We start from the raw sequence: 11,876 nt of genomic DNA on the forward strand, positions 1-11,876 counted from the left end.
CGCACTTAGCGTCATATTGTGCTAACCACTGAAAAAGGACAACCAAATAATAATTAAAACCTAACTGCTGGGTTGCAAAAACATTCAATAATTCAGCTCCATACAAGTGCAAATAAACCAAAATAATAATCTCCTCAAAATAAACTCAAGAGGCATTTGTAACATCTGATTGTTGTGCAAGTAGCAGCTACCTTACTTATCACCAGCAGTAACTGCTGCAACTACCCACAAACCCATTATTTCACCTCAAAATCCTACCCTAAAACTCAATCACCAACTAAAAATGAAACAATGCCCAATTGAGAAACCCTAGAACTAGCAAACAACTACCAAATCCCTCAAAAAAAAAAACCCAATTTATGATAAATCCAATCCAAACCCAGATTAGGAAAACTGGTCAAATCATCAATTTTCTTCTTCTGAAAACAGAACCATAACCGAAACCCCAGATCGTTCTCTTTCTAATCGTTTCACCCAGAACCCATGATTCAATCTCAAGCTTTCAACAATTTCTTTGATCCATAACCAGTTTATTCCATCTGTAAACATTTTCTTTTCCCGATCTCAATTTTGAACCATTTGTTTCTCCTTCTTAAGTGGTAATGATAATCTGAAAAACCCCTAAATCGAGTATTTATTTGGGGTTTTTGTTTTTGGTTTTGATTTTATTTGGGGTTTTTGTTGTTGCTGCTGCAGGGTAAGCTAATGCCATTGTCAAAGGAGAACAATCTGAATTTCTTGGTTCCCTTGCAACAAATGCTAATAAACGTGTGGAAGCTCTGCAATAGATTCAGGTTTGTTTTTAATTTTTAATTTGGGCTTCTATTTGTACCAATCATAGTTTCCGTGTCATTTCTGAGTATTTTTTTTTTTTATGTTTCAGTTAGGGATTTTGTTTCTATTGAATGTCCCTAATCTTCTTTGATGTTGTAAATCGTCATGTATATAACTGCACCACCGTCTTCATCTGTTCCGTCAAAACTTATCCAAATTTCCAGGGTTCTGTTCTCATCTTCTGTATCTACGCCTATTAGTTCTTCACCCCACTCCTTTACTTTCCTCATTTACTACTAGTAGTAATAGTAATTGGTGTTTTATGAGTTCTCGGAGGTCTTTTAGTTATTATCAATCAATAAGAGGTTAGGTGAAGAGTCACGGTTTTGATTGGAGATCGCCTGTAGGTTTCAGGTCTCAAGTCAGAACTGCTACCCCGCTGCCCCTGATCGAGCGTTTTCAATGAAATTTAGCAACAATAGGTAAATAATGATGGACCTTCTAGGTTCAGTAAATAATTCCTGAACTACGTACTTTACCTGACTCAGTATATTATGATGTTTTCATCTTCTGAGAATGCTTTTAAGGGAATTTATACTTGTCTTCCCAAGCCTGGAGGCGGCGAATTTGGTAAACATTACAGTCTTCCTGGTCCGAATGATCCAAAGATTGGTAAGTCTCTATGATCTAGCTTTCTTGGTAATTTTTCAACTACACTTCCATTGTTTCAAATCTTTTAATATCATTCATGAAATTCTGTTTAATGTCACATTGTATTGGCAAAAATCAGCTTCCGTACTCTATTAGAATCCTTCTTGAGCCTGCCATTCGTAATTGTGATGGCTTTCAAGTCAAGAAAGAAGACATGGAGAAGATTATTGATTGGCAGAGGACTGCATCAAAGCAAGTTAAAATTCCGTTTAAGCCTGCTCGTGTTTTGTTGCAGGTGCATGCAGCAAGTTAATCTATAAAAAGTTAGGTTACAAGGAAGATTTATGTTGATATCCATTTTAAGTACTTCTTTGTTTTCCAGGATTTTACTGGTGTAACTGCTGTCGTCGACCTTGCCTGCATACGTGATGCAATGAACAAGCTAGGAAGTGATTCTAACAAGATCAGCCCTTAGTATGCAATACTTTCCAATTTTGACGTGCTGCTGGTACTCTTTAATCATAATGTTGCAAACTCGAAAGCACTTTGAAGCGCCCGTGTAAACTGTTAAAACATGAACTTACAAGTCTATTGTATACACATTCTCGAAGGTATGACATGATTGTAAATGGTTCCACCTATTTGTCATTCTCACTTTTCCTATTTACCACTCCATCACAAATTTTAAAACAATTTTACTTTTTATTTTTATTTTTTTCCTATTTACCACCTACAAAATATCTATTACCACCCTTATTTATCTTCTTCACTAATCTTTTTTTCAAAAGCCATTAATCTAATCTTATAACTCCGTTTACCATCCTAACTTAGTATGTCGACGGATCATGGAAGTGTGATTAATTGATGGGATGAATAGCATCTACTGCTCATCCAGTTAAGTCACAACTTCACATACAAAACCTTAGATCTATCGGAACCAACAAACTCTCCAACCAAATTGGAACATAGGGACTCCATTATAAACTCATCGTTTTTTCATCATTATCAACGACTGCCAAAGCTTTTAGGAAGACCGCAAAGTAAACTAATCTAAGCATTAGCCAGGCAAACAAGCCACACACCGTCAGACCTAATGCTGGCACCTAAGATGACACCTTAAAAAAATCAGGTCAGCAACCATGATTGGTCAATAAATACGCTACACTGGTTTAATCAAATAATAAAATTTTAAATTGGCGAATGAATCCAATCCAAACTGTTCCGCCTCCGTCTGTAGAGAAGGAAGGAGAGAAAGCAAGAAGTTAAAGATCACTCTAGTCGTCTAGAAACTAACGACTGCAAATGTGAGCTTCCTTTCTCATAAGTTTTTTTGTTTTTTGGAGTCGATCAAGGAGGCGGCATCATTTAATCCAAACAGTCCTAAAGTATGTCTCTAAAAATAAAGGTAAAAAAGACGAAGGAGGTGGTGGTCCGTCGGTGGTGATTGGAGGTGGCCCGCGGTGGAGATGGATAGAAAAAGGTGGGGATGAGATGGAAAAGAAAAATTATCTATAACTTAGGGATTTTTTTTTGTTGGACAGAAAAAGGTGGGGATGAGATGGAAAAGAAAAATTATGTATAACTTAGGGATTTTTTTTTTATTTTTGTTTAGTTGTTAGGGTTGTTGGGTGTAAATAAAAAGTGAAGAGGCGAAATTTAGGATTTAATGAAAATTATATGGATGGTAAATAGGATAAACAGGGGTGATAATTAGTGAGGGTGGCAAATAGGATAAATGAGGGTAACAAATAGGTAAAATCATTTTATCTGGTTTATTAAGAGAAACACTAATGAAAATATTTTTGGTAATTCCCAACATTTTTAGGAATAACCAGTTAAAACTAGACACCTACGAAAATTTACGTCCATAAAATCTCAGATACAAAAATATAAGAGAAAGTGATAAGAAAAAAAAAAGAAAAAAAGAGATAAAGTTATAGAAAAACCAGTGGAGAAAACAAATTTTATACCCGCATTTATGAACATTTATTACTGACCAAAAAAGCAAGTTAGAGCAATCAAAACAAAAGGGCGTGGAAAACACATAAAATCCTGCGAAACATAATGATAATTGAGGAATACCTAGAGGCATGGCAAGAAAACACATCCTTTAGAAGATCAGCATGAAAAGAGGATACAAAATGTCGCCTCACCATGTTTTCGAAAAAACATAGAAAATTTTCCGATGGAAAGAAGATATGCGATAAATAAGGGATCCGACCAGAATAACGTACCTCATCATGATAATCTATCGAACTAAACTTAGTGATTAAAACGAAGTTTACGAGAAAAAGCATGATCCCATCGCGACAAGATCGTGGACCAAGAACTTTAGATATCGAAGTTTGGTTACTGATGTGTTGTTACTTTTATTTTCTTCCACGAGTAAAACCAGATGTACTTTCTCCATAGATAAATAAATAAAATTATTTTCTTAATCATTGAGATTGCTCAATGAATTTACTTGTTGATTGCAGCGAAGAAATAATTAAATTCTCTCCGGCAGATGTATTATTTGTTATTCATCATCAATAGCTATCGTTAAGTCACCAAGTAAATTAGCAGCACGAGAAATCAACAGCCCAAAGTGAACTGTTTCTCGGAGACATCTCCAAGCATGAGTTGTTGAACGAGAACAAAGAGACCAATTGGCTTCGGCATGGAACCATACAATGATACAAACAAGAAGTAATAGCCACCATCAATTCTCAGTCCTTCAGCATCGAGAGGAAGAATCCAAAGGGAAAGACAAACACTAAGATTTTACTTTACAAATCCAAATCTTTTTATCCGCATCGCTAGTCTCAGCCTCGGCGTGTTTGTTGAGGTATTCGATTACCTTTGTCAAGACATTGCCTGTGATGGTAGTCGTCAATTGACATCATTCTGAGTTTCGTTATGATCAGTTATCATGTGCTCAAGGGTTTTAGACTGCTAGGCAGTCGCCTCCTGGATAACAAACATTTGTTCGTCAGAACTCTTCAAAGTAATCAATCGTCTTTGCTGGATTTGTTTTTTGTTTTTTCATTAGAATCGGGATAATATTTGAGTTGGACTCGGGTTGTAAATAAAGAAGTAAAGAAGTAGTCGAAACAGCCGACTTACTCAAATATAATGGCCGAGGCGGCGAGGCCCGAGTATCACAAACTAGAAAAGGTAAATTAACTGGCTCTGCCATCGAGATAGCTAGTAGATCTTGTTAGAAATTTAAGTTTTTAACTTTGAATAATATGTGCGGAGGTAGTTTCATTTCTAAGGACTACTTTAACTAACTGAATTTTCATTTGTGCAGAATTATCTTCTATTCTCTTTATATTTCTAATTAAGAGGAGGACTGGGTAATCACAAAATTGGGTAAACTTTCAAAAGCAAGCAAGAATCAATTCAATACAAGAGAGTTTAAGAAATTACTTAAGTCTTGCTTCACAACCTTCTTCACTAGAGTTCTAGGAGCTCTATGCGAGCAACGCCACTATGCTCGCATAGAATTATCTTCTATTCTCTTCCATCTCAGGCACTGTATTCTGAGAGATTCTTCTAGTACTTCTTGCCTCTCCTCAACACATTCTGGAGGCAAGTGCTGCTTACTGACACAGGGTGAATCGATATACTAACCAGCAAAATAAGACACGTTTGACAAGGCATTACTCTTGTTTCACTGTAATTGGACAAAAAAAAATGAGAGAACACAAGTATACATTTCAACAAAATAGCAGATGCAGTTTAACGAGTCAGGATTTAGAAATGGCAATGCTAACTTTTCACACTCTATGCAACCACAATGAATAGCAAGAGCGAGAAAGTAAAAAACTCTACAAATCCAAAGGGAAAGACAAACACTAAGATTTAGAGAGGTACCTTCACTTTCTTGTTGGATAGCCGTATAACAAGATTTTACCGAAAACTTTCCTGACTTATCGAAATTCCATTTGATGTAATCTGCTCCTTCCCCATTGAAAGCTCCATCGAGAATGCCAAGAAGAGAGCGGACTTCGTAGATCTGGTGCTGAGTTAGTCTTCCAATGAGCCATAGGTTCCACGATCTTCATTGGCTGTTGAAGTTGCACAAGCACTAACGGTCCAGTTCTTCGAAAAAGCAATAGAGTATAAATCCGGAAAGCAGGTTGCTAGAGCTTGATTCCCCACCCAATGGTCCTCCCAAAAAAGAACTGAAGTGTCGTCTCCAACCTGTAAGGAAGATTTATTTTTGAACAGTTTGAGATGCTTATAAATTCCCTTCCGTAAACTACATCCATGGGAAGTATTACTACCCTAGTTTCTCTGTCAAAGCCTCTGGAACCATATTTAGAGGCAATTCCACGATGCCACAAAGCTTCTTTTTTGGTATTAAATCTCCACCCCCATTTTCAGACCAATGCCTTATTCATACTGGGAAGTGATTTGATTTCTAGGCCTCCTTTGAAAATGGGAGTACAAACTTTCTTCCAACGAACTGCATGACGGCCTTTCCTACAGTTCAATAATCAAGTTGATTCATTTTCAGTTGGCCATGGCTTGGTTCAATAAAAATACTGAAGTAACATCATTTCATCTCGTTTCAACGTGGTCTTTTTATTGGTCAGCATCACTCAATTCCCAATAACCTCACATGGGTGCAATGAAGAGGATAAAAGTGCTATCTTAAGCTCTAATCCTTTTAGAATGACCAGTCAAATCGATTGTTTTCATGGCAAGAAGGCAGAAAACATGGAAGCTGTCGTAATTGGCATGTCAGTAGATGGATTAGAAAATTACATCCTAGAAAATGGTTTTTATACTTTTGATGCCTCCAATCGACCAAGCACTTCCTTAAGCGCTTAGTAGCATGCAGTGCAGCTGGCCACTTTCGCAATTTTAGTAAATAAAATAAAACCACTTTATATGAAAATGAATTGCCCATAACAAGACCTTCCCACAATACGGAGGACGATTGCCGACCGCTGCCAGTGTCATTACCGTCATCAAAATTAATGTTTTAAAATGTGTACATCTTGGCAGTTTAATGGTGAGTGGTTGAATTGTGTGAAAAATGAGTTTGGACACTATCAGATTCTAATTTATCATTTTCGAATTTCGGTTTAGTTAAATAAAACGTTTTCGTGAAAGAGTTTGAGAAAATGGTTATGACGAGCATAGACATCACCTTTTTTATTTCCGGGCCACCAAGGCTCGAATCAAACAGTACACCACATGTCTTCACGCTTTCAAATATGTAAAAATGGTATCAACTCTCCTAATATTGGATTCCCCTTTATAAATTATTCTAGTGCGGATCTATATGTCAAAACCTAAACATCTCCAGCCGTTGGATTGTATATAAAAGAAGAAGGTACCCTTAAAACTCTTCGGCCTCCTCTAAACTCTCTTGTTTTCAACTCACCCCAAATTTCTGCCCGAGCACAAGTTCTTTTTCAATAATGGATGACCACCATTAATATCACTATTACCACTAGTCGTATCATTCCTTTGAAACTCACGGAAGAGGAAGAAGATGAAAATAAAATGCACCAACTGGCATCAGATGAGTAAGTATCGAACAACCACTCTTAAAATCACTTCCAATTTATTTATAAAAAACCTAATATCAATTAATTCCTAATGCAGAGAATTGGCCTGGGTGTCCTCATTGTTCACCAGCCGAACAAAATGAACCCTTAATCAGTTAATCATTTACACCCTTTACATCTTCATCTGAAATAATCCATCACCACTTTTGGCGATTTCACTTGAGACAATACCCTAACCTTCTTAATTTGAATCAATGGCACGTTTACTATACGGGCATCCAACTCAAAACCAATTGACAATGAGTGGAGAGACCCTAAGAGATTATAAATCGCAGGATCTTAATTGCCCATACAATGTGGGACTAATAATCTCAACACGCCCCTCATGTGTAGCCTCGTTGGGTCTTACACGTGGACAATAAATCGGGTGACGCGGAGTAAAGGTGCGGTCAACTGACTCGACACAAATAGCCTGCTCTGATACCATGTTAGAATACGGGCATCCAACTCAAAACCAATTGGCAATGGATGGAGAGGCCCTAAGAAATTATAAATCGCAGGATCTTAATTGCCAATACAATATGGGACTAATAATCTCACCGCTTACCTTCTTACCAACCTTCATCCCAACAGCCTCACTCAAATATATTTCTCAATGGATAATTCAGCCTCATCATGACCAACTTAGAAGCGAATTCGGAAGTATTAAGTGGAAAACCGCACTTTTTTTAGGGATACAATTTAGTGTTGTGCACTTGGTTAGTATCTTTCAGGCTAGAATACACAAGTGAAGAGGTCCGTTTATTGAGAATTCGCATATCAATTATAATGTTTTTTTCTTTTAGTAGTATTGCAGCACCAGTATACAGGATAAGAACACGAAGCTCTTCTTTTTAACAAAATCTCACTCTTCTGGACCCTAGGGCACATAATTGCTAGCACGTCCTTGAGGAAACATTTTTGCAAGCTATGTTGTAAAAGGCTTGGAAAGGCGATGCGCCAAACCCATTGCCTCGCCTAGCCCTGAAGCACTCCAAAGGCGCCCAGAGAAAAAAAAAATTGGTCATGGCGCCTTGCCTTTGTGCCTATTTTCGCTAGGCACTGGTCCTACTCTTAATTAGTTTGCTTTTGGTGCTTAAGCGCCAAGGCGCTCCCCTTTTACAACATAGCTTGCAAGAACTTGTCTTTGGTTTGTATCTTATGGAAGAATTTTTAAAACAAATGCGGGTGCCCTATGACTCTGTGAGGTCAGAGATTATCAATGAATGTTCTGTAATCTGTCAAATGAAATGAATTAGCTATCCATGTTTCTGAGCACCAAATTCAGTATCGCGTGGAAGAGAGACAGAACTGTTGACTCACATTACAACAGTCTGCTGCTAGATAATCTCTACACTCTCTTCAGCTAGTACTGAGCTAAAGGCGTGGATTGTAATGAACTAACAGTAGTTTTAAAGATTAGCTCACTCATCTCAAATCTTTGTGACCCTCTACTTGTAGATCCTAAAGTCTGTTTTCGTAGATTCTTTGCATTTGTTGTTTTTCTTTTTTCTAAAATTCAAATTGATGAGAGAAGGTGATGATTCAGAAGTAATTTGAAAGAAACTTATCTTCTTCTGTTTTCTCATTAGACCAAGAGTAATTTAAACTAAAGTACTCTATGCAAAAGCCTGCAGGTATACTTGCTGCAGTAGTACTTTGTATGATGGCCTGACCCCAAAGAAAGTTGCCTTTGGCTTGTTATTTCATTTTTCACATTATTGTTTTCCGATATGGTTTTGCATTTGCACCTCTAAGTTGTTGAGCAGCGACAGGCGACAGCAGCAAAAATAACCTCATCCCCAAGGACCTGCTGTTGAACAGTTTCAGTCTCACCCACAATAACAATAGCAACCCAACCCCAACCCAAACCACAGGTCCTATATCTACACAACAAGGCCCTTAGTAACAAGTCAATAACAGAAAATGCTCGTCATTTTAGGGTCACCTAAAGAAAATTCTTCGATCGAAAGTCGACCTTTTAATTATTATACGACTGGATTCAAACATTTTCGTGCAACAAACACTTTTCCAATTTGCCCAATATTCAGTCTGAGTCGTGCTATATGGGGCTAATGAAACAAACACAAGATATCTCCTCTAAAACCTCGTAGGAAAAGCATGATTCAACCACTAAATGTACAACGAGAAAACATGATTCAACATGCTAAAATCAGTCTGGGATTCTACTATCCAATCAACCAACTACTACATTTTTCCTCCCTACTTTCTTCATAAAAACAAAATGATCCAACTAAAAGTGAGAACTAATAACATGAAACAACTTCCTTCTTTGTATATTCACTATTTAGATCAGTTTTGGGTGTTCCTTGTTAACATACTCAACAGAAGTTAATTATACTACATTTGAGAGGAAAATGAAGGTGTGGTGGTGTATGAGTTTGTTAGTTGGATTATTGTTGATACTAAGCTTTACTGTTTCAGGCTATGGAGCAGTACTAAGCGAAAAGTCACCATCAAAACAAACACATTTGAAGGTTGATGGAAAGTTAAAACTACTAAATAAGCGTTCACTTAAAACCATCCAAACTGAATATGGTGATGTTATCGACTGTGTCGATATATATCAACAACCTGCTTTTGAACATCCTTCTTTGAAGAATCACACTATTCAGGTAACCAAGATGAGCACATTTTTCTCTTATTGTTCACTGAACATTTAGTGCTTGCAACTACAGGGGCATTTACTACACATTTTAACTGTCTTTCTTTGCTATTAAACATTTTCATGCAGATGAAACCAAGCTTTAACCCGTTAACTAAGAGCAAAAACGGTACATCGACCGGAGCCATGTCTCAAAGTTGGCGGAAAAGTGGAAGTTGTCCAATAGGTACAATACCTATTCTTCGAATCTGGAAAGCTACCTCTCTTGAGAATTATGGAAGGAAAAATCCGTATATAACTCCTTCGCAAATGAGTACCACAACCGAAGAAACTAACGATGACCGGAAACCTAATTACCTTTACGTTAATCGCTCGGTAAGATCCCTTATCTTATAATACTTCAAGACCTGAACTGCTCTGTACTAAAAAAAAAGTTCTCATTATGCATAAGTTGGTAAATTCAAAGTTCTTACTTTAACTCTGATTAGTTAATTCAGTGATTATTACTTTGCGTATCTATCCATTTGCAGACGGCGATCCTAATGGCCGAAGGAAACGATTACAAATGAGCTAAAGCAAGGATCAGTATTTGGAACCCAGAAGTTGAAAATGCATACGAGTATTCGACAGACCATATAAGGCTTGTTTTTGGTTCTGGCGATCAAATGGAGAGTGTCGAAGCTGGATGGATGGTAAGCACACATATGCGTATGACAACCTAAATGCTAACCTGAAATCCCATAAAGAATATTTTCCAACTGGCCTCAAATTAATCTAGATTAGGTGAAACACTTTCAGGTGTATCCCATTCTTTACGGGGATTCAAGTACACGATTCTTCATACATTGGACTGTAAGCATCCATTCCACATAACAACACCTTGATGTTTATCAGCTTCTTCATGTTTTTGTAAGTTGAGTACTGCACAACGTATTTTCTGAAAGAATGCTGATTTCCTATACTATGCCATCTATACATAACAGGTTGATGGATCAAACCGAACAGGGTGCTTTAATCTCGTTTGTACTGGGTTTGTACAAACCAGCAATGAAGTTTCTGTTGGTACTCCATTCGAGCATGTTTCTAATAAATATCATACACAATACGATATACCAATTTTTATCTATCTGGTAAGACTACTGTGTTTTCCTTGCAGGATGCAAAATTTCTCCAATTCTTGATTCTAGGTTTATTTCGAGCATAATGGGTTATTGTATTTCAGGATACATCCACAAACAACTGGTGGTTAGTGTTAAACCATGAAAATGTAGGGTATTGGCCAGGTGAATTATTCTTATTTTTAAAAACAAGTGCGGATATGGTTCAGTTTGGTGGTGAAGTTTATTCCGAGACCATCGGACAAGAAAGAGAAGGAGTGAAGCACCCAACAACAGAAATGGGGAGCGGAGAACAAGCAAAGAGTGGTTTTATGATGGCAGCTTCCATTAAAGAAATCCGAATCCTTGATGGATCTCAGATTGAACAGTATCCTAACCCGACTGAGGAATACTCTGATGAACCAAATATTTACAGTACTTATAATGTGGATTACGACAAAGAAGATCAAATTTTTTATTTTGGAGGGGGAGGTCTATGATGACTAGTTGTGCAAGTTGAAGTTAAGTTTAGTGAGTGTCTTGTTTAAGTTTTTTTGTTGAACTTCAATGTTTAAACTTAAGATTCCTTTAAGTTTAAGTTCATATTGTCCCAGTAGTTAACTAATCAAAAACAAGTTAATCATATTGTGTTGTTCTTATCTTGTCTCCATGCCTTTGGAATCATTTAATTTGATGTCTTGTTATCTATGTTGTAAAAGGCGTGCGCCTTTGGCGCTTAAGCGCTGGGTTGGGGCCTGGCAAAAAAAGCGCCAAAAGCGCCAAATTATACAACAATATTGTTTTTTCTAAATAAAAGGCGCTCGCCTGGGGCGCCTCGCCTAGCGCCTTTTACAACATAGCTTGTTATTGTTGAATTTCAATGGTCGTTTTAGATGTATACTCCCAGTAGTTAGCTTGAGTGATATTTGGTTTGCTGCAATCAACCCAACAATTACTCATGGTGCGCCTGATCCCTGCAATGACTGAAACCACTTCGACAATACTCTGCCAATGGAAGGTGAAATTTAAAAAAGAAACATGTATGCGCACGACTACCAGTTCCACAATACTCTGCCAACATTTGGCCTACTTGGTACAGGGATATAACTTTAGCACTAACAGACAACATGTAAGTAAAGTGTTTGGAGAACGACAAAGATACATAACCAAATCTATACCTCT

General features: G+C 37.3%; 3 protein-coding genes across 9 annotated transcripts; all 3 read left to right on the forward strand.

Moving 5' to 3' along the window:
• The first annotated feature begins 72 nt into the window (after window positions 1–72).
• Window positions 73–2,090, forward strand: LOC113293653 (aconitate hydratase, cytoplasmic-like). Of its 7 annotated transcripts, XM_026542221.1 has the most exons (7): window positions 73–599; window positions 697–794; window positions 884–999; window positions 1,182–1,256; window positions 1,362–1,446; window positions 1,565–1,720; window positions 1,808–2,090. In XM_026542221.1, exons 4-7 carry the CDS (start codon window positions 1,237–1,239, stop codon window positions 1,898–1,900), a joined length of 354 nt encoding a protein of 117 aa, XP_026398006.1. In that variant the 5' UTR covers window positions 73–599; window positions 697–794; window positions 884–999; window positions 1,182–1,236; the 3' UTR covers window positions 1,901–2,090. The 7 variants fall into 7 exon arrangements, with proteins under 7 accessions (XP_026398006.1, XP_026398003.1, XP_026398000.1 ...); XM_026542218.1 differs by having other exon boundaries at window positions 884–1,256; XM_026542215.1 differs by lacking the exon at window positions 884–999.
• A 6,502-nt stretch (window positions 2,091–8,592) lies between these two features.
• Window positions 8,593–10,166, forward strand: LOC113296397. The gene is made up of 4 exons (XM_026544708.1): window positions 8,593–8,608; window positions 9,417–9,607; window positions 9,727–9,972; window positions 10,128–10,166. The coding sequence occupies exons 1-4, from the start codon at window positions 8,593–8,595 to the stop codon at window positions 10,164–10,166; spliced, it is 492 nt and encodes a 163-aa protein (XP_026400493.1).
• Window positions 10,167–10,262: 96 nt separating this feature from the next.
• Window positions 10,263–11,194, forward strand: LOC113296398. Its single transcript, XM_026544710.1, has 4 exons — window positions 10,263–10,289; window positions 10,396–10,449; window positions 10,581–10,727; window positions 10,820–11,194. The coding sequence occupies exons 1-4, from the start codon at window positions 10,263–10,265 to the stop codon at window positions 11,192–11,194; spliced, it is 603 nt and encodes a 200-aa protein (XP_026400495.1).
• Window positions 11,195–11,876: the final 682 nt, after the last annotated feature.

Source organism: Papaver somniferum, chromosome 7, assembly GCF_003573695.1.
Source record: "Papaver somniferum cultivar HN1 chromosome 7, ASM357369v1, whole genome shotgun sequence".
Classification (NCBI taxonomy): Eukaryota; Viridiplantae; Streptophyta; class Magnoliopsida; order Ranunculales; family Papaveraceae; genus Papaver; species Papaver somniferum.